Source organism: Globicephala melas, chromosome 13 (genome assembly GCF_963455315.2).
Source record: "Globicephala melas chromosome 13, mGloMel1.2, whole genome shotgun sequence".
NCBI lineage: Eukaryota > Metazoa > Chordata > Mammalia > Artiodactyla > Delphinidae > Globicephala > Globicephala melas.
In genome coordinates, this window is record NC_083326.1 from 78,048,732 (window position 1) to 78,074,407 (window position 25,676).

The following is a 25,676-nucleotide window of genomic DNA, read 5'->3' on the forward strand; positions in this document are numbered from 1 at the left end:
TGTCTCTCCACTGGACCGCTGGGTGAGGAAGGGTGGAGGATAGGAGGCCTGGTGTCAGCTCACTGAAGGAAAGAGAATGCTCCTCTAACTGGAGACTTTCAAACAATCTTGACTTGCGCCAGTTTTCCAGAAAGTTCTTTTGCAGCAGGTAATCCTCAGGGAAAAAAACATCAGATCCTGTTTCCTTTTAAGAGCTCACCACTGATTCCCAGTTTTAGTCTTTCTTTTACCACCATCATTATTTATTGTCCCATTTGCTCACCCCCTGTACCACAGCAAAGTCTACAGACGTACAATGAATAAGAAATCAACTTCCATTTGCACTCATATTCATTTACTTTGAAAGAAAACTGAAGATCACCCCTGGCCTTGCCCACCTAAACAGGCAACCGTGAGACCGTGTACTGTTATTAAATTGTAGAAAGATGTGGTTGCCTACGGAAGGCACCTCACTGGAGCCCTGCTCCCTTTCTGTTAAAAGGGAAATCAGGGCTTCCCTGGTGGCGCAGTGGTTGAGAGTCCGCCTGCCAATGCAGGGGACACGGGTTCGTGCCCCGGTCCGGGAAGACCCCACATGCTGCGGAGCGGCTGGGTCCGTGAGCCATGGTCGCTGAGCCTGCGCGTCCGGAGCCTGTGCTCCGCAACGGGAGAGGCCACAACAGTGAGAGGCCCGTGTACCGAAGAAGAAAAAAAAAAAAAAAAAAAAGGGAAATCGGTGTTTTGGAGAGGTGTTATAATGATGCCTTATCCTCTTTGGTACCATCAGAAGGATTGGAACAAATGGAAAGGAGAGTAATTTTTTCACGAAGTGGTTTGATATTATCTCCTTCCAGGAGCTCCTGTTACCTGGACCCATCAGTTCCATCCACGGACCAAATCCTAGGCTATGGAAACCACATCCTGGCTTGTGTCAACACGGGGATGACATCATAGGTCCAACCCAAAGCTCACAGATCTGCTCCCATTCACATCCTGCCCCTGGAATCCTGCCCTGCTGCTCCCTTGGTTGGAGTCTGTTTCTGCTGTCATGTACCCAATTTCAAGGCCCGATTCAAATTTGCTTTCTCCACACAGCATCCCCTGTCTTATCTAGTTCCCAGGGCCTCCCTTTTAGCATTTAGGTCATACTGTCTGCACAAGACAATATTGCATTTAATACTGCAGGGAGTGGTGTGTCACACCTCGGGGTGAGTCTAGGACCCAGGCTGAAGGCGGAAGTCATATAGAGCCAAAGATGCTCTTAAACATCTCTTAGCGAAGGTGCCATATTGGAGATGAACACAGACTGAGTAAAATTGTGAGCATTTCCCTCCAGCATTAAACCACACGGCTGTTTCTCTGGTTGAGCAGCAGATAAAGCCTGTTTGTGTTTGTTTATATATATTTAAAAAGTGTGTTTAGAAACTCCAGAATCTCACACAGTGGGGTGGGATGCTTACTCTGTGTCTGGGAATGAGCCCAATGGAAGACATGGAACAGGTTTACACCTCCCATCTCCCAATCCTGCTAAGCATAATGTCGCAAAATGGCAAGTCTACTGCCCTGTACTATTTGAATTACATCTCTCTCCCTCCCTTCATCTCCCTTGTCCACCTTCCTCCTTTATGCTTAGATAGTTTCTATACATGGTGTTCATTCTCTTATGGCCTCTCATCGTGTCCAGATGTGTAGTTTCAAACTTGTAAAAAAAAAAAAATTAGCCAAACATTTCATCAATAGAATACCTCATTTAGACCCACTCTCCCAATACAGAATTGAAAAAAGTAAAGGTGCACTGCCTACCCTTTGGCGATCCCTGCCCCATATTACCCCATCACAGCACCATTTGAAAACTACCAAAATAACCCATAAACTCCTTGAGGCCAAGACCTTGACTGGGCCCTCCTTTAATGTTAGGATATGCAGGAGGCCTCTTTATTGTTTTCTGAGGGGTGAGGTCTTTTAGGAAAAAGATCTGAATACTAATTTCCCAAGCAGGCCCTGGGCTTAAATTACAGGGTCTTTTCCTATTGGTGGGCTCAGCTGGCAAACACCATTTCCTTCTCAAGGAAGAGACTCGTCCAAGAAAGCCCATGCTTAATGCCAATAGGTCACTTTGGGGATGAGTTCAGTGTAGCCTGAGGGCTTGTGGGAATATCCCTGCAGTGGTCCTGCATGGCCCCAAGATGGGGCTGGTCCTCAGCTGCTGGGAACAGATGCAGGGGCAGGACTGAGGGAGTAGGATTAACAACTGTCACCTCCTGTCTGCGGGGGGGCCCCAGCTGTTCCCTTCTAGCTGCTCCTCTCCCAGCTGAGACTTGCCAGTGTGGAAGCCAGCAGCTCACATTGGCGCCTTCCTGCCTTGGCCTGTATCCTGTGGCTTTGTTCTTCACGGAGGGCAAGAGGAGTCCCAGGTGCGGCTCGGCTTGGTGGAACCAGAAACGGTGGTCCGAACGGCAGCGTGGAGAGAAATTGCCTTTTAAACCCAGGGAGGCTCAGAGGCGGCTCCAGGCAACAGAGCAGGAGCTGGTAAAAGCAGGTCACCACCGGCAATGGGATTTGCCTGTTCCTGGGGATCTGAAACATCCCTTCCTGTTTCCTCCCTGGGTGATACCGAACTGTGGGATAAACATGATTCTGGTCGCTGTAGTCTTGCAAACCACATGGGAATCTGTTTCTCCCGGGAGAGAAGGCACATGCTGGTTAGAACGAGGATGCCAGGCTACCTCTCTCGGCTTGACACCTGTCCCCGGGAAAAGAGGGGGAGCATTTCCTTCACAGGGGGGTGAACGCCAGACCCAAGGGTCAACAATGGGGGTACATCGGACTCCGCGCCCCTAAGCGGGTCAGCTCACCTGAGGTTCCCTTTGTTGGTGGCATACTTGATATGGTTACAGATGTAGTTGAACATCCCGTGAGCCGTGGTACAGTCGCGGGCATCGAACACCTGCAAGGGGTATATCGTGGGAGTGATCACCCCCTCCTTCCCCATTCGTCACCCCCAGGGCAGCCCTCCCAACAGAGGAGCGCCCAGAGCCCACCCCGGCTGCTGCGCCCCTAGAGTAGTGAGCATCTCATTACTGAGCCCCGGGCTGGATTTTATCTTTTTTTTCTACCCTAATAACTATGGCCAATCAAACCAGGAAAAATTCCCTAAAAGTAGGCATGGAGTGTAAGCGAATGTAGGAAAGAGATGCTGAGCAAAGGAGGGACTTTAAATGGGCTGCCTGTACCTCCTATGAGGTTCCTAGAGATGAGGGACTTAAACATAAAACAACCAGGGGCTTCCCTGGTGGCGCAGTGGTTGAGAGTCCGCCTGCCGATACAGGGGACACGGGTTTGTGCCCCGGTCCGGGAAGATCCCACGTGCCGCGGAGCGGCTGGGCCCGTGAGCCATGGCCGCTGAGCCTGCGCGTCCGGAGCCTGTGCTCCGCAACGGGAGAGGCCACAACAGTGAGAGGCCCGCGTACCACAAAAAATATATAAAAAATAAAAAATAAATAAAACAACCACAAAAAAACCAGACACCCCACCCCCACGCCCCCCACCCCAAGATTGATAACTAATCTACTTCCAAAATGAAACTATTCCCTAGAGGAAAAGAAATCACACCAGGGGACGCAGAATCTAATGCTTTTAGGGAGTAGGCAGATAATGGAAATAAGGAAAGAGAGGAGACAAAAGGGGCAAGTGGGGTCTGCAGTAAACTGGAGAGTATAAGCCCTACCTAGAGACATCAGATTCAATTTTTCAAAAAGATTGTTTGGGCTAAATAAGATATAAGCCAGATACAGTCATGATCTGAGAATTTGGGACCCCATGATCACCATCTGAGAGTTCACCACAGCCACCAAGTGCCCTTGCTAGGAGCTGACCCTTTTCAAAGCTCATTCCTCCCCCGGCAACCCCACCAAAGGGCTCTTCCTAGTATCTGAGCCTGACTGCTCACCTGCAGCTTGGACCACTGGATCCGGCCGACGCAGCGGGAGGCATTCCTCCAGGCGTGCTTGGCCCCGTAGATGAGCTCTGTGTCCTTGAGCTGGTAGGTGCTGGTGGTTTCGATCTCTTTGCTCACCTCTTCCAGCCTCTCCATATGAGCTTTGGAGCCGAATCTGAGGGAAGAGAAAAGAGACATGGGAGCATCACCCTCTCTACTAAATTAGAGGTTGGTGGAAGGAGTGAGCTATTACAGGAGGCCAGAAGCCACAGAGTCTGGACTGATATCTGGACACAACAGTTTCAACATAAAGCAGAGACTGGCAAACTCAAATGCCTACAAAGGCCCGGCAGTGTACATAGGACTGAACTGGCTGGATGGGGACTGCAGCAAACAGGTGAGCCTACGCCTGGTCCAAAGGGGGCAGCCCCAACTCTGCTCTAGCCTGCTGTTGCCTGATAGGAATGGGGGCCTGGTACTGCCAGATCTTCTTTCAAGAGAAACTGGAAATCTGATTTTTAAAGGCAACTCTTCTAATTTTTAAATGGTGGCAATAAACTGAATTTTAGAAAGTTAAAAAGTTCTTATGAAAAGGTTCAGGCTTACAAAAAGGTATAGAGAATAATGGGTAATGGGTAATGGATACCCATGTCCCAAGCCTAAGAGATGATAAATAAATAAGAAAATATATTATAGTTCCTTGGGGACTACTCTGCACCGTAGCCCACTTTCTTTCCAGGAGTGCCTGCTGTTTTGAATGTGGCATTTAGCATTCTCATGCTTTTGTTTATATTTTTGCCACTTGTGTATCTATCCCCTCAACCACGTATAGTATTTTTCTGCATGTTTAGAAAGTTTATGTAAATGGGGCTGTCCTGAACGTATCCTTCTACAGCCTGCCTTCTTCTTCCTTTGCTCAAAGTTATTTAGGAGCTTCATTTCCATGAACACGCAGAGTTTTAACCTGTTCATGTTTACAGCTGTATAGTATTCCATTACAGAAAATGCCACAGTTTACTTACACATTCTCCTATCAATGGAGTTGAGATTGTTTCCAGTTGGCTCTTTAATTTTTTTTCCTATTCTAACAATGTTTCAGTGAACATTCTTAGGCAGGCCTTCTTGTGAACAAGTGTGAGAGTTTCTTTAGGGAATATACCCAGGCGTGGAATTGCTTGAAAAGTTTCAAATTTAAGCAACAATTTGCAGGCTAAACAAAAACACTTCTAGGGGCCAGATCTGGCCCTTGGGCCACCAGTTTTTGACCTCTGTGCATGGCAGGCAGAGGCCTTATGCTCAGATCTTGGTTCAACTGTCTGCACATTTGGACCTGAAGTCTTTGTACCCAGTACCCGGTCTTCCCAGTGTAGACATGAACTTGCCTTTTAATTGATGAGAAGTACTGATCAATAAACTCTTTGGCAAGAGGGAAGAGCTGTTCTTTTGTGCGGACGTCTTCAGGCCTTCGTATTTGCTGAGAAGGAAGCATGATGGACCCCATACAGATGTGCTCAGTGCATCCCGTTCCCTGGAAGGAGAAGAGATTTGGGCTATTGCTTCATTTCACCCAACTGTGGCACGTGTGGTGTTGTGGACCTGGATCTGACATTCATGGTGGGGCTTCCCCGGCTTTAATTCCCAACGCGGATTTCTCACATACCAGCTTCTAATCACTGTTGGACCTGGTTATCAGCCCAGGTAAGGAAAGGGCAAGCATCACTTTAAGGTCCTGAATGTGTTTGCTCTACTTAACTGGGGGGAGAGGGGCTTTGTGACTGTCATTCCCTGGGAAGCAGAACCATTGGTGCTGAATCCCCCAATATGTTTTGATCCCATGTTGATCAAGAAGGAGCTAGTACAGTGATTATAGTAACTTGTTAGAATATGTCTGTGGGATGTTGATTGCAGAACATAGCCCTAATTCTTCCCCTCCCTGTAGTCACAGCCTTTGCTATGTGACTTTACAGCAATTCTCATCAAGAGGTAAAGCCTCTTCCCTCTCCTTTTGAATCAATCTCCTTTTGAATCTCCTTTTGAATCTGGGCTTGTTTGGGCCAATAGAACATGGCAGAAGTGACACTGTGCCCATCCTGAGTCTCGACCTCAAGAGATCTTACACGTTTCTGCTCTTTCTCTCAGGACACTGCAACCAGCATGTGAAGGAGACCAAGCCAGCTTGCTGGAAGATGAGAGGCCGCATGGAGCAGAGCTGAGTTATCCCAGCCAGGGCCATCCTAGACCAGCCTGCCGAGAGCTGACCCCTCAGATGATCGCAGAAGCATGAGATCAGCAGAACCACACAGCCCATCTGTAGGCTTTTGGAAAATAATAAGTGGTGGTTGTTTCAGGTCACTAATTTTGGGGGAAGTTTGTTACGCTCCGATAGCTAACTGATACAACATTCCTCCAAGAGGCCCATTTTCCAGAACAATGTAAAACAACAGATTGGTTGATTGACTGGAAAATATATAAAATTTAGAGGACAGACTGAAAACCAACAAGGGTTTGTCCAAAACTCCATCAGTGGTCAGACTGTGTGAGAGAAAAAGAATGTACTTAGAACCAGCGACTCCCCTTTTGAGTACAAGGGGACACAAATAAAAAGCATTTGCACAAGTAAGTATCCACCAGTGGTTCTCAAATGGGGGTGAATTTCCCACCCAGGGGACATCTGGTAATGTCTGAAGACATATTTGGTTGTCACAACTTGGTGTGGGGGGTACTGGCATCTGGCTGGCACAGGTCAGGGGTGATGCTCAACATCTTATAATGCACAGGTTGGTCCCCACGATAAGAATTACCCAGTCCCATGTGTGGATATCACTGGGGTTGAGAAACCCTGGTCTCCCCCTTGCTGGGGTACTCACCAACGTGCTCTTAAGGTGGAGGGTGTCAGAGAGAACCACATCGGTCTCCCAGTTCTTGACCTTGAGGAAACGAGGGCACTTGGAGGGGCTGCCATTCTTTATGGGAGACTGTTTTCCCGAGGCGGGGGGCTGGAGGAGAGAATAAAGATGAGATATTATGCATTTGAGGGCACTGGAAGATTGTTTCCATTGGGATGGGGAGAGGTGATGCTCTTCCTGGAATCTGTCGCCAGTCACCAACTGTCCGTGACTCTCTGGGATGGACACGTACAAGGTAGCTGGGAACTTGGTCCCTCTACCTGTGCTGAAGGAGGCACCGTGGAAGAATGGTTCAGGTTCTGTTCTGGGGAGAGGGGTCAGGAACTCAAAGGTGGTCTCTCTGGAGTCTAGCACGGGGTCTGGCACATGAGCAGGGACTTAATGAAAGTTTGTGGAATGAATAAGTGACTGAAAGAACACCGTCAGTGTCTTCAAATGATGACAGCCCTCAGGGCGGAGGAGTCAAACCTGAGGCTGGGTCAAGTTACTTGGGTTTCTGGGCCTTCCTGCCATAGCCTGAACTCACCATTCCGGGCAAGTACTGGGAAAACAAAAAGTTTATGTGAGAAAGGTTTGAAGCATAGAATACTTTCCCCCGATTTCAGATTTCTGCTTTTCAAAAAGGCCAAACATGTCCCTGCCTCAGGCCTTTGCAGTTACTCTTCTCTCCATCTTTTTTTTTTTTTTTTTTTTTGCGGTACGCGGGCCTCTCACCGCTGCGGCCTCTCCCGTCGCAGAGCACAGGCTCCGGACGCGCAGGCTCAGCGGCCATGGCTCACGGACCCAGCCGCTCCGCGGCATGTGGGATCCTCCCGGACCGGGGCACGAACCCGTGTCCCCTGCATCGGCAGGCGGACTCCCAACCACTGCGCCACCAGGGAAGCCCCTGTTCTCTCCATCTTGAATGTCTTCAGTGCTCCATTTATCTTCACCTCTGTAAGCAAACTGTCCAGTAGGTGAGCGGGGATAAGCCTGGGCTGACAAATGTTGGCCCATTCATTATGAACTTCATCGATAAGGATCATATTCTGTCTTGGGTTTCTGAGTGGTTGTCTACCTGCCTGGGCAGAGGTGTGCTCGTGCATCAGACAAGCATCAGCAGCTCTAAGGGACAGGCAGCAGGCACACCCTGGTGCAATGGCCGAGCAACGGAGGGGAGAAGATGAGACAATGTTGCGTCACTCAGGCCAAAGAGTAGAGCAGTGGGCAGTGACCTTGAGGCAGGGCATTCACACATTCAAATTGTATTTACTGAGCCCCTTCTATGTGCTAGACACCGTTAGGCATTGGGGACACTGAGGTGAACAAGGCAGTCAGGATCCTTGTCCTTCTGGAGCATCGTTTTGGGAGAAGCAGAGGTAAATAATAAGTAAACTAATATGTGGATGATACAATTTCAGGTGGTGATAAGAATATAATATAGAGGGAGGTAATGGTGACAAAGTGGAGGGGAAAGAGGCAAGTGCAAAGACCCTGAGGTAGGGATGAGTTTGCTCAGTTCAAAGGACCAGCAAGGAGGCCAGTGTGGCTGGAGTGGATGAGTGAGGATGAGTACAAGGAGATGAAGTCAGAAAGGAGGCAGGGTCCACGGCTCATCAGCCTGGAGGTGCTCAGGCTGGCAGGGAGCTGTGAATTAGGATTAAATCAGGTTAAGCCTAGGACAGAAATCACAGGGAACTCTGAAGGACAACTACTGAAAACCAGCATTCAATGTGCACTTGCTATGTTCCAAGCAACATCATCCCCATTTTACAGATGAGGAAACTGAGGCACAGAGAGGTTAACTAAGTTGTCTAAGACCACAGAGCTAGTAAGCTGGAGCCAGGAGTCAAAGCCTGGCAGTCTGGCCTTTGAAACCATGCCCTGAACTGTTCGACTATCCTGCCTCTTGACGATCATGCACAACTCACTCATTCATTCATTCAACACGTGTTTATTGAATATCTCCTATGTGCCAGGCAAGTCAGTAAGGGCCAGGGCTACAGTGACAAACATACAGATGGGATCTGTGCCCTCACGGAGTTCACAGTCCAATGGGGATGGGGATTTAATGAACCACTATAACTGACTGAACTGGGTGTCATAACACGGGACGTTGGCAGCGGGTAGGGGGCTGCGGAAGCACACAGAAGAGGCGCCTGACCCAGAGTATTTGACTTCTAAGTCAAGACCCAAAGGATAAGTAGGTGTTCACCAGACAAAGAAGTGGGAGCACAGTCTTGCTGGCAGAGAAGTGAGAGGCATGGCCACCTTTCCGGCCAAGGAAGAGGAGCTCTGTGCTAAAACGTCCATGCTGCCATGTTGGAGTTTGGGGAACAGGAGGCAGGTGACAGCATGTCACTGTTAGAGATCATGCCAGAACAGTGCAGGGAGCCATGGCAGAGAACAACGGGAAGGTACTGTGACTCAGGATCTTCCACACCTCCCTGCTCTGGCCAGACCCAGTCATCCCCAGTGGCTCCCATCTCAGTGTTGGGCACCACCACCCATCCACCACCTGTGCATATGCCACAGGGAGGAGCTTCCTGGACATCATCCTCTTTATCTCCCACCCCCCCATCCATCCAAGACTCCCATCCATTTTAGCCTTCTAAGTAACTCTAGAATCCATTTGGTCCCCTTTCTCTCCATCTACTGGCCAGCACCCTGTCCAAGCCTCCATCATCTTTCACTGGGGTGATTGCAACAGCCTCCTATATGGTAGCCATTCCTCATCACTATTGGTATCATTGTTCTGCTACTAGTAAAACTCGTAGTCCTGTTACAACGACTACTGCTATAAGCGTTACTGCTGTAGTGCCACCCCGGGAGCAGGAGAATGATGTCGATGAACTCCCTAACAGGGAACAGGCAGATTCCCTACTTGCCCTTCTATCCTGCTAAACTCTTAAGCTATTTTACTCATGTCCCCACGTGAAGCCACGCCCAGACTCCACTTCCTTGGAAGGCCCGTCCAGACAACCTAAACTTCTTTACTTCGGATTCTATTTCCACTCCTGCGTCTTCCAGCAGATGTCCAGGTGATGGAGGGCACCTCTGGGCAGGCCTTTGTGGTGACAAATTCCTCTGATTGTGCCGATGACCTGCATCCTTGAGAAAATAAAATCCTACCTTTCCCGCGTGGGAGGCACCCCAGCCGTCCTCCCTAGGCAAGGGCGTCACTTAGCCCGTTTAGAAACTCTCTCTCTTAACACCCTGGAGGTTGAGGGGCAGCTGGAATCCCACAGTGGGGATAACAGACATGGTGTTGGTGGTGGGGTCGGGCCCAGGACCCGTGGAGGTGACAGGAGGGCAGGAGGGTGGGGAGCCTGACAAGGAGGGAGGAAGAGAGGGGTGGGGTGTGGCCGGTGGGCAGGCAGCCATCATTGGCAGGGTGGAGGGAGTGAGATAACAGGCAGTAAAAGAGGCCACGTGCTGAGGGTCCAGATGTGCGAGGGGTGGTCATTACGAGACAAGTAACGGGGGGCTCAGGCGCGAGGTGTGCCATCCCGCACCCCAGGCTGTGTGAACTGCCCACTTGAAACCAGGCATTAGGAGGCCTCTGGCAGGGCTGCTGTACTTGGGCTTTGATGTTTTAATTAGCCAGCAGTAGTATTAGATGACGCAGGAGGGGACAAATGGGGAGATTAATATAGCAGTCAGGGGTCTGCATGGGGGATGCAAATGACTTTTCTGAGTGGGAACCTAAGCTAAAAATTCAGATTAGTGGCCCTTGTGGGTTGTTAAGCTGGGGATGGGGCACAAGTGGACTTTGGGCTGCGGCTGTGTGTTTGTTTCTGGATTTGTGTCTGGGGTAGACAATGGAAGCTTTTCAGATCGCGGGAGACACTGACTCGATTTCAGTGGGTTCTATGGGAGGGCTCCTCCATGCCTGTTCCTAAATTTGCAAAGGAGGCTCTGAGCTCCTGGGCATTTCAAAGGCTTTGTCAACACCTCTTTGCTTGGGGAGCCTGCAGAGAGGCCCTGAGGAAATGGAAGGAAATGATCTCGCAACCCAAGAGGAGATAGCAGGTGAGGTCATGTCAGCCTGGGGCCCTGAGCCAGGAATTCAGCTTGTAGGAGCCCCGGCACCCTCATTCCTTGCCCCTTTCCTTCCCTCCCTACTTTCTCTCTTTCAACAAATACACACTGAATATGTACTATGTGCCAGGGACTTGTGTTCTAGGCCCTACAGTGATCCCCATTCTCTTGGGAGAAGCATCTTCTAGCTGCATGCTCTGAAGCAGGGGTTTGCAAACTGTGGCCCCATGGGCCAAATTTGGTCTACCATCTAATTTGGTACAGCCCATGGACTAAGGATGGTTTTCCCACTTTAAACTTGTTGAATAAAAAAGTCAAAAGAAGGATAATGCCCCATGACAGGTGAAAGTTACATGAAGTTTGAATTTCAGTGTCTGAATAAAGTTTTTTGGCACACAGCCAACCTTGTTTGTTTCCATATTGTCTATGGTTGCTTTTGCAATACAAGGGCAGAGTGGGGAAGTTGTGATGGAGACTAAGATGGGATGGCCCACAAAGCCAAAAATATGTCCTATCCTCTCCTTTACAGAAAAAGTTTGCAGACTCCTGATTTGAAGGATTAAATTCCAGTGGCTGAAAGCTAACCTATCTTACTTATGTCTCCATCCACTTAAACATTGCTGAGTCAGAGATCACTCCTGATCATTCTCTAAAACAGCATCCCATCCTTGTTACTCTCTGCCCCTTTATCATGCTTTATTTTTATTCATAGCACTTATCACTGCCTGTAGTTTATGAGTGTGTATGTATTTGCACATGAATGTATGTAGTTATATCTCTTTATCTTATATAGATTTACATATATCTTTATAGATGTTTAGATATAGATACAGTTTTTTGCCTACTCACCATCCACTTTGCTCTTTTGCCAGTCTCTAGACCGGTGCCCAGCACACACTACGTGTTCAACAACATGTTCATTTGAGGTCTGCTATGGACCGAATTGTATCCTCTCGAATTCATATGTTGAAACTCTAATTCCCAGTGTGACATATTTGGAGATAGGGCTTTTAGAAGGTACTTAAGGTTAAATGAGGTTATAAGGGCAGGACCCCAATCTGATAGGATTAGTGGTCTCATAAGAAGAGGAAGAGAGATCGCGCGCTCTCTCTTTCCCTGTGTGCACAGGCTGTGTAAGGTGGCCGTCTGCAAGCCAGGAAGAGAGCCCTCACCAAATGCGACCATGCTGGCACCACCCTCCAGAACTGTGAGAAACAACTTTCTGTTGTTTACGCGGCTGAATCTGTGGCTGTTGTTTTGGCAGCTTGAGCTATTTAATATAAGGTCTAAATGCATTTCAAATTGTAAAGCAATTATTCTCCAATAAAGATGTTTAAATAAATAAATAAATGCAGTTCAAAACTGTGGAGTTCCTTAAATGCTAAGCCAAAGACTTTGGCCTTGATTTAGTAGACAGTGGAGAAGCTGCCTTATGGAGGGGGTGGCATTATCGAAGCTGAATTTTAGGAAGTATGTGACTGCTGGGACTACAGGAGGCAGAGGGTGAAGGCTCAGAGACCCAGGAGGGGGCTGCTGCACCAGTGCAGGGGAGGGGCCTGGAGGGTGGAAAATACAGCTGCAGGAGCAGACGACAGGAAGGCAGGAGATGGGAGCTGGGGTGCCAGAAGCTGGACAAGAGCCTTGTAGCATGAGAGGATGGGAGGGAAAAGAACAAAGTCAACAATGACTTGGAGGCTTCCGGTCTAGGTAAGTGGGAGGATGCGAGCCTTTTAGCAGACGTTGGGAAGTAAGGAGTGGAAGTGGGGGGAACGTGGAGGGAGGATTTAGAGGCAGGAAGATAGATGCTAGACATCAGAATCTGGCAGATCTAGAAACAGAGGCCAGGCACCCTGCCCTCCTCCGATTGTGGGCTGTCACAGCCAGGAGGCTCACAGTGAAACTGGGACATATTAGGAACTGTTAGGAGTTGAACTGTGTTCTCCCAATTCATACCTTGATGCCCTAACCCCAGGACCTCAAAATGTGACCTTATTTGGAGTCTTTAAAGAGGAAATTAAGTTAAAATGAGGTCATTAAGGTGGCCTTAATCCAATATGACTGGTGACCTTACAAAAAGGGGAAATTAGGAGGCAGACACGTATACAGGGAGAACGCCATGTGAACACGAAGACCGTCATCTACAAGCCAAGGACAGAGGCTTGGAGCAGCTCCTTCCCTCACAGCCCTCAGAAGGAACTAACCCTGTAGCCACCTTGATCTCAGACTTTTGGTTTCCAGATTCTGAGCTAATAAATTCCTGTTGTTTAAGCCACCCAGTTTCTGGTGCTTCCTCCTGAAAACAGCTCTGGGAAACGAATCTAGGAGCTGAGGCCCAAACCTGTACAAAGCAAGTAAGTTCTCATTCTTTCACTGTTGGTGTCAGCGCCAGCTCCTCCCTCATAGGCCTTCAGCGACTTGCCCTGCTTGGCTTGCTGTAAAATGAGGGCAGCACGCTGGGGCTGAGCCGGGCAGCGGGCCATCCAAACCAGGGCCTGGATACCACACACCATGCTGCAGCCCCTTAGCTGCAGCCCCAGGCGGCACTGTTCCAATCTGTGGGTACCACCCCTCAGAGCAGCAGGTATAACCCGGTTGGGAGCTGTGGCAGCTCAGTTTCTAGAACCACGGGCCCGCAAACCAGCAAGTACGCACCCACCCGTGCAATTAAAAAATTGCTACTTATAAAACTTAACCAACAGCGTTAAGTACCTTGGAGTATAATTTCCCTGTAGTGTATTCAAAGCATGATTTCTAAAGTGATTCATTCTTTATAATAACTCCACAGAAGCTTGAAATGGCTTATTCTTTCCCCACTCTCTCTCTTTCCCCCTGATTCAATGGTCCGTGTTCTATAGTCTGTGGAGGATGATTACAGAAGGGGGTGCTTGGGAGTCAGACTCATCACAGTTTGGGTTCACAGACAAGGGCCTCTGGAGGTGAGGTTTTGTTTGTTTTTTTTTTGACCCTGCAGGGCTGCATGTGGGATCTTAGTTCCCCGACCAGGGATTGAACCCGCACCTCCTGCAGTGGAATCACGGAGTCCTAACCATTGGACCACCAGGGAAGTCCCAAGGGGTTTTGAAGTTAGCTTGTTGTTGCTTTCTCCAAATGAGGTGATGCTTGTAGCCACAATGATCTCACAAGATGATCAGAATATTAGACAACTTTAAACTTGGTCCCATTGCCAGACCAGAATGTACACTATGAATTAATTTTGAGAAACCCTGTCATTATCTTGTGGCCCATCCCTATTATATTGCATTGTACTGTGTGTGTTTATTAAAAGCATTAACTTGCTAAATGTAAATATTTAAAATGCACAACAAGCTTGGTGATCATGTTTTGGACTTTTTACCTCTTAAACATCTTGGGACCCTCAGAAAATAGAAGTGGGGTGGGGCCCTGTGGACCTCCGAGAATCTCCATGTGAAGGTGGCTTTGGCAGCTCATATCCATTTGTAAACAGAGGAGGAAAAAATGACTCTGACCCAACTCGGCCTATCTGGGGAAAGAATCTGAATACGGTTTGATGCCATAAATGAGCACACAGATTGGAGTCACTGATTTCCTGAGCTAGAATGTCATTGTCCTACACGGACAACACTCAAACAGCTTGCATTGAATATATTCACTATTAAAACAAACAGTTAACAAAATACGTGCAGGGCTTCCCTGGTGGCGCAGTGGTTGGGAATCCACCTGCCAACGCAGGGGACACGGGTTTGAGCCCTGGTCCAGGAAGATCCCGCATGCTGTGGAGCAAGTAAGCCCGGGCGCCACAACTACTGAGCCTGCGCTCTAGAGCTTTCAAGTCACAACTACTGAAGCCCGCGTGCCTAGAGCCCGTGCTCCGCAACAAGAGAAGCCACTGCAAGGAGAAACCCACGCACTGCAATGAAGAGTAGCCCCCGCTTGCCGCAACTAGGGAAAGCCTGCGTGCAGCAACGAAGACCCAACGCAGCCAAAAATAAATAAATAAATTTATTTTTTAAAAAAATGTGGAAATTCCAGCAGGGCTGAACCCGAACACCCATCAATATAGGCCCCACTTCCTGGTTCCACCCTGACTCAGACCACCTACGGCAGCAGGTCATAGAAAGCTGGTCCCTTGACTAAGTGACCTAGGAAGACCCTGGAGGTCACTGAGCAGGTGATGGTCTGGGCGGAGGGATGTGAAACATCAGCAAGATTTGGATTCCGCTGCCACTGGGAACTCCGAGGGACTCTGTTCAATATAAATTCCCGGAGAGCACCCTTTGCGCCCTGTTTGAGGGCAATCCAGGAACCCCTGGTAACTCGAGGAAGCGGGACGGGGGTATTGAAAATGCTTTGGGGAAAATCCAACCTGAGTGTCTCACTTTGGTCGTGAGCCATATCAGGGCAAAGGATACCTGGCCCGATAGAGTTGGGGGCAGAAATGGGTTCAACTGCAACTTACATTAGGGATTTGGGGGCACTTTCCCACAGAGAGAAACTAATCTCAAAACGTAAGAGGTTTCTCAAGTGCTTAGAGACAGGCCCCCCCAGGAAGGTACCCTGAATGCAGCCAGTGGAATCTGCTAGAGCCAGCCAGGTGGGCTCTGCGGGGAACATCTGCTCATGAGTCTACGAAACCGCAACTATCACAGTGTGATAACTTATCACTGCTGTGTGTGTGTCTGTGTCTGGAGCTTGTCTTTAGACCGGTTGTTTCTGGGGGTTGAGGCAAATACTCGAGGAAAAGATGACTTCTAGGCTCTGAACTCAAGGGCCGTGATCATTTCAATTTCATTTCTAGTGACATTCAGTAAATGCCTGTTCTGTGCCTCACCCAAGCTAGGCCACTGCATATCCACTAGTGCATGGACTCCTCATGGTAACCCATTTTTCAGATGAGGAAATGGAGGCTCTGAGAAGTAAACTGACTATCCCCAAATTAACAACTGATAGGCCGCAGAGCTGGGCCTGGAATCCAGGCCCTCGAAGTTTCCTTTTTTTCCATCTAGGTCTTACTGCTCCCTGCTCTGTGTATTCCTAGAGCTTGGCCCCAGGAGGTAAATGCCATACACATCATTGATTTGAACGACTGACAGGGATGACGATGTCGTTGTAAAGGGAAAGAGACAGTGGCTTTGTCACCAAGACTCAGTGGGTGGTCGCATTCCCTTTCTGGGCCACAAGGGTGTCATCTGCAAAATGGGGACAGGGCTTCTTGCCCTATCTGCCTCACATTAGCAATATAATCATTAGCAATACCTCTTTACCTAAATTAGCAATATGATGCCTAGATCAGCAATATAATAATTAGCCAAATCACAACAACAACAATAATAATGACACTAATGAACTTTTTTGGAGCATTTATTCTGTGCCAGGCCTTGTAGAGTTAAGAGTGGCTCTAGGGCTCCATGGCCTGGGTTCAAGTCCCATCTTGCCCACTTACTAGTCAAGTGACCTTCTTCAAGCTATTCAACCCTTTGGGCCTCAGTTTATTCATCTGTAAAATGGGAACGATAACAGTACTCCATTCGGTTGGGCTGGGGATGAAATGAGGCTGTGGATCTAAAGTGCTTGGCACAGTGCCTGCCTCTGCTCAACAAATGTTAGCTTTTATCGTGACAGCAGATGCTATCATTTCATACAGTATCTCATTTCTTCCTCCCCACTACTCCACGAGCCCATAAGCCACTATGAGCCTCAGCGCAGATGCTAATCAGTTGTCTGACCACGGTCACCAGGAGGAGGAAGCCAAACCGAGGCTGACCCCATGGCTGAGCTCTTGAGTCCAGGGACTAGAATGACCACACCCCCTGCAGGGTAGTATTGTTATCAGCGTTATTGTTATTTTTATCCCGACATCATTACATGCAGTGAGTCAGGGCTGACTTAGATTTCCCTGCAGCACGCTGGGCTGTCGCTGAGAGGCAGAGGACTGTGCTGGTTTGCCTTCATCCAGACACAGCCTGGCTGGGTCTGGCTGGCCCCTTTTGGTCATCAGCAAAGCCAGCAGCAGCTGGCCGGTTGGGGTGTTTACTCCCAGAGGGGCCCTGGACACCTCTGAAGATTGAGAGCCCATAAGCACTCCCCTTTTGCCTTATAATTTGGAGCTGTGCAGAGAGGCTGGGGTGATGCTGACACTTACCTGGAAATAGGGAAAAGCTTCTCAGCAGATTCTGACATTTTGAAAGCTAGCAAGCCCTATGTCCCCAGGGGTGAGGAAATGCCAGGTTCTTGAGGAGGTGGTGGGGATGGGGTGGGGAGGGAGATTTCAAAATAAGAATCATCTCTCTGACTACCTTGTTGCCTTTGTCAGTAAGAGGCTGGAGAGAGGGGCAGCGGGCTGAATAAGAAGGAAGAAACCCAAATGGAAATGCCGCTTCCCCCAGGCCCAGGCCCCCCGTTGCACCCTCTAAGGATTGGATGGATGCTTAATTAGTATCTGAAAATAGACGTTCTGCTCCCAAGCAGGGCACGGTTCTACCCCTACCCCTTAGGAAAGCAAATCAGACAGGCAAGAAAAATAGATGCTTAATAAGAAGGGAAGCAGAGAAGGGCTTGTTTCAAATCCTAAGGTTTTGCGGGGGAATGAACAAACAGCACTTTCTCATGTCCTTAATCTAGGGTAGCATTTCCACTTAGGAGGGTTATTATGTAAGGGGCTTTTAGAAAGTGTCAAAACTCAATTTGTGTCTCAGGTGGTATTAGCATCAAAGACAACCTCAGCAATCAAATAATAATCCTTAGCAAGAAAAAGAAACATAGTTTATCAGCCATCGCTGTTCCTTTTAAAACTGTAATGCTTTTCCCCACTTTCTTCTAGGCAAACTCCTACATGATCATCAAAACCCAGATCAAATGTCACCTCTTCCAGTAAACCTTTCCTGATACCACCTGAGGTATTTATGTTCCCACAGTGTCTTGTGTCCCTCTCTATTTTAGGATTAATTGCACTGTCCATGTGTCTGTCTCCCCACATTCACCCATGAAGGTCTCAAGGGCAGGGAGGGCGATGCTTGCTCACCTTTGCTTCCACCCCGAGCTGCGCAGGCGGCAGATATTGGGTGACTATTTTTTGTGTGATGGGTGAACCGATTCATTCCATCCACCAGCCCAGGCCAGATACAATTTGCAAGGGGATGTTAAAGATAAGCATCACAGAGTCATTCACACACTGTGTTCTAGTGACCAGGGACTTGAGTCTCACTGGCTCTACCTATTGCCGACCCAAACTATTAGCAAGAGAAATAACCACTAGGTAAAGATTAACATCTCAGCCTTCTGAGGCTAATTTAAGAGAAGTTGCCTCTATGGCTCGATTTTCCTTGAGTCTGGACAAACAAGAGTATCAAAGAGGATAGGACAGACCACACTACTCCTTCAGGGACCTAACAGTCGTCTGAGTCAGGAAGTTCTTTCTCATGTCTAGCCTGCATCTGCCCTGCATCACCTGGGCTCTGTTGCCTTTTGCCCAGTCCTTGGGGAAAAGGCAGACCAGCTGCTTCTCCACCAGCTCCTGTCTCTTTGTGACTCAGGAAGGCAGGTAGTGGCTGGGTCTCTCTTTGTTATTAACAACGCTACCCCCTCTACCGTTGCCTAAAAAGGCAGCAAATGTGGGTTACAACTGGGAGGAAGGAAGCTGATTCCAGGATCTCCAGGTAAAGTGGCTTTGAGCAGGTAGAGAAGAGGCTAAGCATAGGAGCTGGTCTTTCAGGTCAGAAAGAAACACATTGGGTTTTCTGTTAATTTGCTCAGCCTGGGAAACACTTCTGAGCACTGTGGCTGTGAGGGTGTCTAGCAGGAGGTAGCTGGGCTGTTTCTTTAGCACTGGGACTCCAATATAACTGAGCGCTTGGGTCTCCAGCTCTTTTCAGCTCTATTTCTGAGAGGCATTTGGAAAATTGAGTCTTAGACAGCAGAGCCTGGATAATCTCACAGGCCAGTGATTTTGAACCTTTTTTGGGTCACGGACTACAGTGAGGACTTGATAATGATAAAGGAGTGAGTGTAAATCCAAGCACTGCTGGTCTGTATGTCATGCTTCCAGGAGCTCCCATGTCTAAAACTGTTTGGCTGTCTTAACCTCAGGAAGAGTGTCTTTTCCCCTTTCTCCAGCACCCTTTCTCCTCCAAGGAAATGGAACTTCCATTTTAGAGGAGGCCTTAAGGCAGGTTCTCAGCACCTCCCCCTGATTCCTATAGACTGAATGTTCATGTCCCCTGCAAATTCATCTGTTGAAACCCAACCTCTGTGTAATGTTTTTGGAGGCGGGGCCTTTGGGAGGTGATGAGGTCATGAGGGTGGAGCCCTCATGAATGGAATTAGTGCCCTTATGAAAGAAACCCCAGAGAGGTCCCTTGCCCCTTCCGCCATGTGAGGACACAGCCATAGATGGCTGTCTATCAACCAAGAAGCAGGCCTGCACTAGACGTTGAATCTGCCAGTGCCTTGATCTTGGATTTCTCAGCCTCCAAAACTGTGGGAAATAAATTTCTGTTGTTTATAACCACCCAGTCTATGGTATTCTGTTATAGCAGCCCAAATAGACTAAGATACTGATCATTTCATCATGATGCCTTGCAAAGAAGGTTTCTGGTCCTTTTTTTAAAAAAAATTAATTAATTAATTTATTTTTGGCCGTGTTGGGTCTTCGTTTCTGTGTAAGGGCTTTCTCTAGTTGCGGCAAGCGGGGGCCACTCTTCATCACGGTGCACGGGCCTCTCACTATCGCGGACTCTCTTGTTGGGAGCACAGGCTCCAGACGCGCAGGCTCAGTAGTTGTGGCTCACGGGCCTAGTTGCTCCGCGGCATGTGGGATCTTCCCAGACCAGGGCTCGAACCCGTGTCCCCTGCATTGGCAGGCAGACTCCCAACCACTGCACCACCAGGGAAGTCCCTCTCTGGTCCTATTAATCTCCCTGTCCTGTCCCCAGTATTGAACCCTACTCCTCTGGCTTGAAGTTCAAGTTTATGTTTTTCAAGCTGTCACTGTCTAACCAATATGGACCCTCTGAAATAGCCATAATCGTGCTATCACTCAAATTTCAGCAGGACTTTAAGGGTCTTTCTGGTGGGGTCAAGGCCTCCTCTGCTTCTTCCCTCTACCCCAGATCTCAGGGGTTACTGCAGACCAGCAATCCCAAACTCTGATACATAGAGGGGGCAGGTAGGTAAGGCAAATCTGTAAAGCCAGCTGGGTAATCTCAAGACAGAACACATGGTTGCATATTAAACACATAAGAATATTCTTCATTCTCACAAACATGAAATCTTTCGCATCTTTCCTGAAATGTGTGAACCTCTTGGTCAATCTCTACCTGCCACTTATAATAAAGACATGGATATGAAAAGATTTAACTTTCATCCTATTATAAGAAAACCAACAGCACTAATGTTATGATAAATGACAATGAACAGTTGGCAGTAATGAGAGGGGCACCATAGAGAGTGGTGGGAATTGTGACCAACTGGAGAGCACACACCCTGTGTAGTGGGAACAGCTGTTACTCAGTCCAGGCAGATTATTGCCCCGTAAGAATATAGGGTCAATGTAGCTAGACTGTCCACATTTGTAAGATAAGTTGTAAATGTGATAATTACATGAAAATTTGAAACACTGGCAATAAACTCAAAGTACAAACATAAATTGTCAATTAGGACAATATAGTACAGACTTAACAAATCATGTCCACAGCCTGGATCTGGCCTGAGGCTACCTCTTTCTGTCCTTTGTCTTGGGAGGGTTTGCATTATGGCAACACCCTTTCCTTTCAGTTAAGAAAGAAAATGTAAAGAAAATTTAAGCTCTATTTGTTCATTTAATCATTAATGGATAATAATAGTCCTTACACTCACAGTATGGCCTGGATTTTTGAGGACAGCATAAGAGAAGGCTACAGTTGTGCTTGTCCACCAAACATTTCCAGGTGTCCCTGCAAGCGGGGGCGTGCTTGGCCGGTGGCATCATGGATCTGACCTACTGTGGAATCCCTGATGTCTTTATCTTCCCAACCATCAGCAGCTAAAGAAAGCAATTCCCACTGAGGCTCTGGAATGTCTCATCCTCCCCTGTGAAGCTACTTAGAGAGGCTATGAGTCATTGCTTATGCGGGCTAGTGGTGAAAGTTGCTGTCCATAGATTAAACATTCATTTAATCATGAATGAAAGAGCTTGGCAACCTGGCCTGTGCCATCCAGGGCTTGGGACAGGTGGAGGGAAGGAAGAGGATGACCTGCTGAGTGGCCATTCCACCCATACTTTGCTCTGGTACAGTGGAGGGGTGGGAAATTCACATGCCAGGGTTGCTCTGGTCTGGTCTGTTAGGTGAGAAAAAGGCTCTGCTAATCTCTAGCCAGATCTAGCCACTCTCACCATATTGACTCAGCTGTTAAAACATTTCTCAGAAAATTGGCAGAGACTGAAGAGTTTAATAACACACCAAGCTGGTGAGGCTGTGGGGAAACAGTCATTCGCCTACTTAGCAGGTGGGAATGGTGCAACCCCTGTGGTGAGCAGTTTGGCCATATCTGCCCAAGTCACAAATGTATATGACCTTTGAGTCAACAATTCTGCTAGTAGGAATTTATTCTTTTGATAAGCCCACCCATCTGTGAATGAGGTATTTGCACAATGTCATGCATTATAGCAATGTCACGGCAAAATATTGGCAATAGACCACGTATCCACTTTGGAGGACTGGCTCAATAAACATGGCAGAGCAATATAATGGAATATTATGCAGCCATGAAAAAAGAACCAGGACTCTTTACCTACTAATGAGGACTAATCTCTAAGATACGGTGATAAGTGAAAGGACAAGGCACAAAACAATACAGTCATATGTTGGAGATATTGTGGGTTCATTTCCAGACCAATAATAATACAGCAAATACCACAATAAAGTACGTGACACTAAAGTTTTGGTTTCCCAGTGCATACAAATGCTATATGTACTATACTACTATACTGTAGCCAACTAAGTGTGCAATAACCTTGTGTCTTAAAAAATGTACATAATTTAAATTAAAAATAATGCTACTGGAAACATGGCACCAATAGATTTGCTCAGTGCACGGTTGCCACAAACCTTCAATTTGTAAAAACAAACAAACAAAAAAAGCAATGAAACAAGGTCTGCCTGTATGATGTGCTCTCATTTGTGTAAAAACATGTGAAAATTGCTCTCTGCACATGGCCCTGGGCTGCCATCTTGGATTGCAGTGTCATCCGACCCACTTCCGCACACGGCCCGCCTGAGCTGAGGTGCTGGCGGAAGCCATTCCGCACTAGGAACTCCGGTCGGAAGAGATGGGTGTGAGGCCTCTGCACGTGGCCCCCTGTGAGCAAGTGAAACCCGACTAAGCACAAAGGAAAAAAAACGCCATCTCAGAGCTGGGACTATTTTCAAGGCTACTGTATGTCTCTGTGGAACACTGCCTCTGGGGCAAAACAAGGAAGAAGCAGGTGATTCTAATGTGCAGCACAGAGGAGAGCCACTGCCGGCCAGCTTCTCCAACTCTGAAGGCACTCCAACCGTGTGGCTGACAGGGTCTTGGTGCTCCGGCCAGGCGTCAAGCCTGAGCCTCTGAGGTAGTAGAGCCGAGTTCAGGACATTGGACCACCAGAGACTACCTGGCCCCGTGTAATATCAATCAACAAGAGCTCTCCCAGAGATCTCTGTCTCAATGCTAAGACCCAGCTCCACTCAATGACCAGCAAGCTCCAGTGCTCGACGCCCCATGCCAAACAACTAGCAAGACAGGAACACAGCCCCACCCATTAGCAGAGAGGCTGCCTAAAATCATACTAAGGTCACAGACACCCCAAAACACACCACCAGACGTGGTCCTGCCCACCAGAAAGACAAGATCCAGCCTCATCCACCAGAGCACAGGCACCAGTCCCCTCCACCAGGAAGCCTACACAACCCACTGAACCAACCTTACCCACAGGGGGCAGACACCAAAAACAACGGGAACTATAAACCTGCAGCCTGTGAAAAGGAGACCCCAAACACAGTAAGTTAAGCAAAATGAGAAGACAGAGAAATACCCAGCAGATGAAGGAGCAAGATAAAAACCCACCGGACTAAACAAATGAAGAGGAAATAGGCAGTCTACCTGAAAAAGAATTCAGAGTAACGACAGTAAAGATGATCCAAAATCTTGGAAACAGAATGGAGAAAATACAAGAAACGTTTAAGAAGGACCTAGAAGAACTAAAGAGCAAACGAACGATGATGAACAACACAATAAATGAAATTAAAAATTCTCTAGAAGGGATCAATAGCAGAATAACTGAGGCAGAAGAACAGATAAGTGATCTGGAAGATAAAATAGTGGAAATAACTACCACAGAGCAGAATAAAGAAGAAAGAATGAAAAGAATTGAGGACAGTCTCAGAGACCTCTGGGACAACATTAAATGTACCAACATTCAAATTATAGGGGTCCCAGAAGAAGAAGAGAAAAAGAAAGGGACTGAGAAAATATTCGAAGAGATTATAGTGGAAAACTTCCCTAATATGGGAAAGGAAATAGTCAATCAAGTCCAGGAAGTGCAGAGAGTCCCATACAGGATAAAACCAAGGAGAAACACGCCAAGACACATATTAATCAAATTATCAAAAATTAAATACAAAGAAAGAATATTAAAAGCAGCAAGGGGAGGGTTTCCCTGGTAGCGCAGTGGTTGAGAGTCCATCTGCTGATGCAGAGGACACGGGTTCGTGCCCCGGTCTGGGAAGATCCCACATGCAGCGGAGCGGCTAGGCCTGTGAGCCATGGACGCTGAGCCTGCGCGTCCAGAGCCTGTGCTCCGCAACGGGAGAGGCCACAACAGTGAGAGGCCCGCGTACTGCAAAAAAAAAAAAAAAAAAAAAAAGGCAGCAAGGGGAAAGCAACAAATAACATACAAGGGAATCCCCATAAGGTTAACAGCTGATCTTTCAGCAGAAACTCTGCAAGCCAGAAGGGAGTGGCAGGACATATTTAAAGTGATAAAAGGGAAAAACCTACAACCAAGATTACTCTCCCCAGCAAGGATCTCATTCAGATTCGACAGAGAAATTAAAATCTTTACAGACAAGCAAAAGCTAAAAGAATTCAGCATCACCAAACCAGCTTTACAACAAATGCTAAAGGAACTTCTCTAGGCAGGAAACACAAGAGAAGGAAAAGACGTACAATAACAAACCCAAAACAATTAAGAAAATGGTAATAGGAACATACATATCGATAACTACCTTAAATGTAAATGGATTAAATGCTCCCACCAAAAGACATAGACTGGCTGAATGGATACAAAAACAAGACCTCCCGTATATATTCTGTCTACAAGAGACCCACTTAAGACCTAGGGACACATACAGACTGAAAGTGAGGGGATGGAAAAAGATATTCCATGCAAATGGAAATCAAAAGAAAGCTAGAGTAGCAATTCTCATATCACACAAAATAGACTTTAAAATAAAGACTATTACAAGAGACAGAGAAGGACACTACATAATGATCAAGGGATCAATTCAAGAAGAAGATATGACAATTGTAAATATTTATGCACCCAACATAGGAGCACCTCAGTACATAAGGCAAATACTAACAGCCATAAAAGGGGAAATCGACAGTAACACAATCATAGTAGGGGATTTTAACACCCCATTTTCACCAAAGCTGGACTAATCAACTAAAAGGAAAATAAATAAGGAAACACAAGCTTTAAATGATACATTAAAGAAGATGGACTTAATTGATATTTATAGGACAGTTCATCCAAAACCAACAGAATACACTTTCTTCTCAAGTGCTCATGGAACATTCTCCAGAATAGATCATATCTTGGGTCACAAATCAAGCCTTGGTAAATTTAGGAAAATTGAAATCATATCAAGTATCTTTTCTGACCACAACGCTATGAGACTAGATACCAATTACAGGAAAAAAACTGTAAAAAATGCAAACACATGGAGGCTAAACAATATGCTACTAAATAACCAAGAGATCACTGAAGAAATCAAAGAGGAAATCAAAAAAACCTAGAAACAAATGACAATGAAAACATGATGACCCAAAACCTATGGATGCAGCAAAAGCAGTTCTAAGAGGGAAGTTTATAGCAACACAATCCTACCTCAAGAAACAAGAAAAATCTCAAATAAACAACCTAAGCTTACCCCTAAAGCAATTAGATGGAGAAAAGGGAACCCTCTTGCACTGTTGGTGGGAATGTAAATTGATACAGCCACCATGGAGAACAGTATGGAGGTTCCTTAAAAAACTACAAATAGCACTACCATGACACAGCAGTCCCACTACTGGGCATATACCCTGAGAAAACCATAATTCAAAATGAGTCATGTACCAAAATGTTCATTGCAGCTCTACCTACAATAGGCAGGACATGGAAGCAACCTAATTGTCCATTGACAGACGAATGGATAAAGAAGATGTGGCACATATATACAATGGAATATTACTCGGCCATAAAAAGAAACGAAATTCAGTTATTTGTAGTGAGGTGGATGGACCTAGAGTCTGTCATACAGAGTGAAGTAAGTCAGAAAGAGAAAGACAAATACAGTATGCTAACACGTATTTATGGAATCTAAGAAAAAAAATGTCATGAAGAACCTAAGGGTAAGACAGGAATAAAGACACAGACCTACTAGAGAATGGACTTGAGGATATGGGGAGGGGGAAGGGTAAGCTGGGACAAAGTGAGAGAGTGGCATGGACATATATATACTACCAAATGTAAAATAGATAGCTAGTGGGAAGCAGCCGCATAGCACAGGGAGATCAGCTCAGTGCTCTGTGACCACCTAGAGGGGTGGGATAGGGAGGGTGGGAGGGAGACACAA

The 25,676-nt window shown here is 47.2% G+C and overlaps 1 protein-coding gene across 2 annotated transcripts in view; it reads right to left on the reverse strand.

Annotated features, from left to right (window-relative positions):
* The window catches only part of NOS1 (nitric oxide synthase 1), a 113,006-nt gene that overhangs the window by 46,205 nt on the left and 41,125 nt on the right, over positions 1 to 25,676 (reverse strand). For both annotated transcript variants that reach the window (XM_030860411.2, XM_060310405.1), the window contains exons 4-7: positions 6,784 to 6,912; positions 5,299 to 5,444; positions 3,929 to 4,091; positions 2,835 to 2,926 (exon numbers count right to left, since the gene is read on the reverse strand). In XM_030860411.2, coding sequence (XP_030716271.1) covers positions 2,835 to 2,926; positions 3,929 to 4,091; positions 5,299 to 5,444; positions 6,784 to 6,912 — 530 coding nt within the window. The remainder of the gene's footprint in view (positions 1 to 2,834; positions 2,927 to 3,928; positions 4,092 to 5,298; positions 5,445 to 6,783; positions 6,913 to 25,676) is intronic.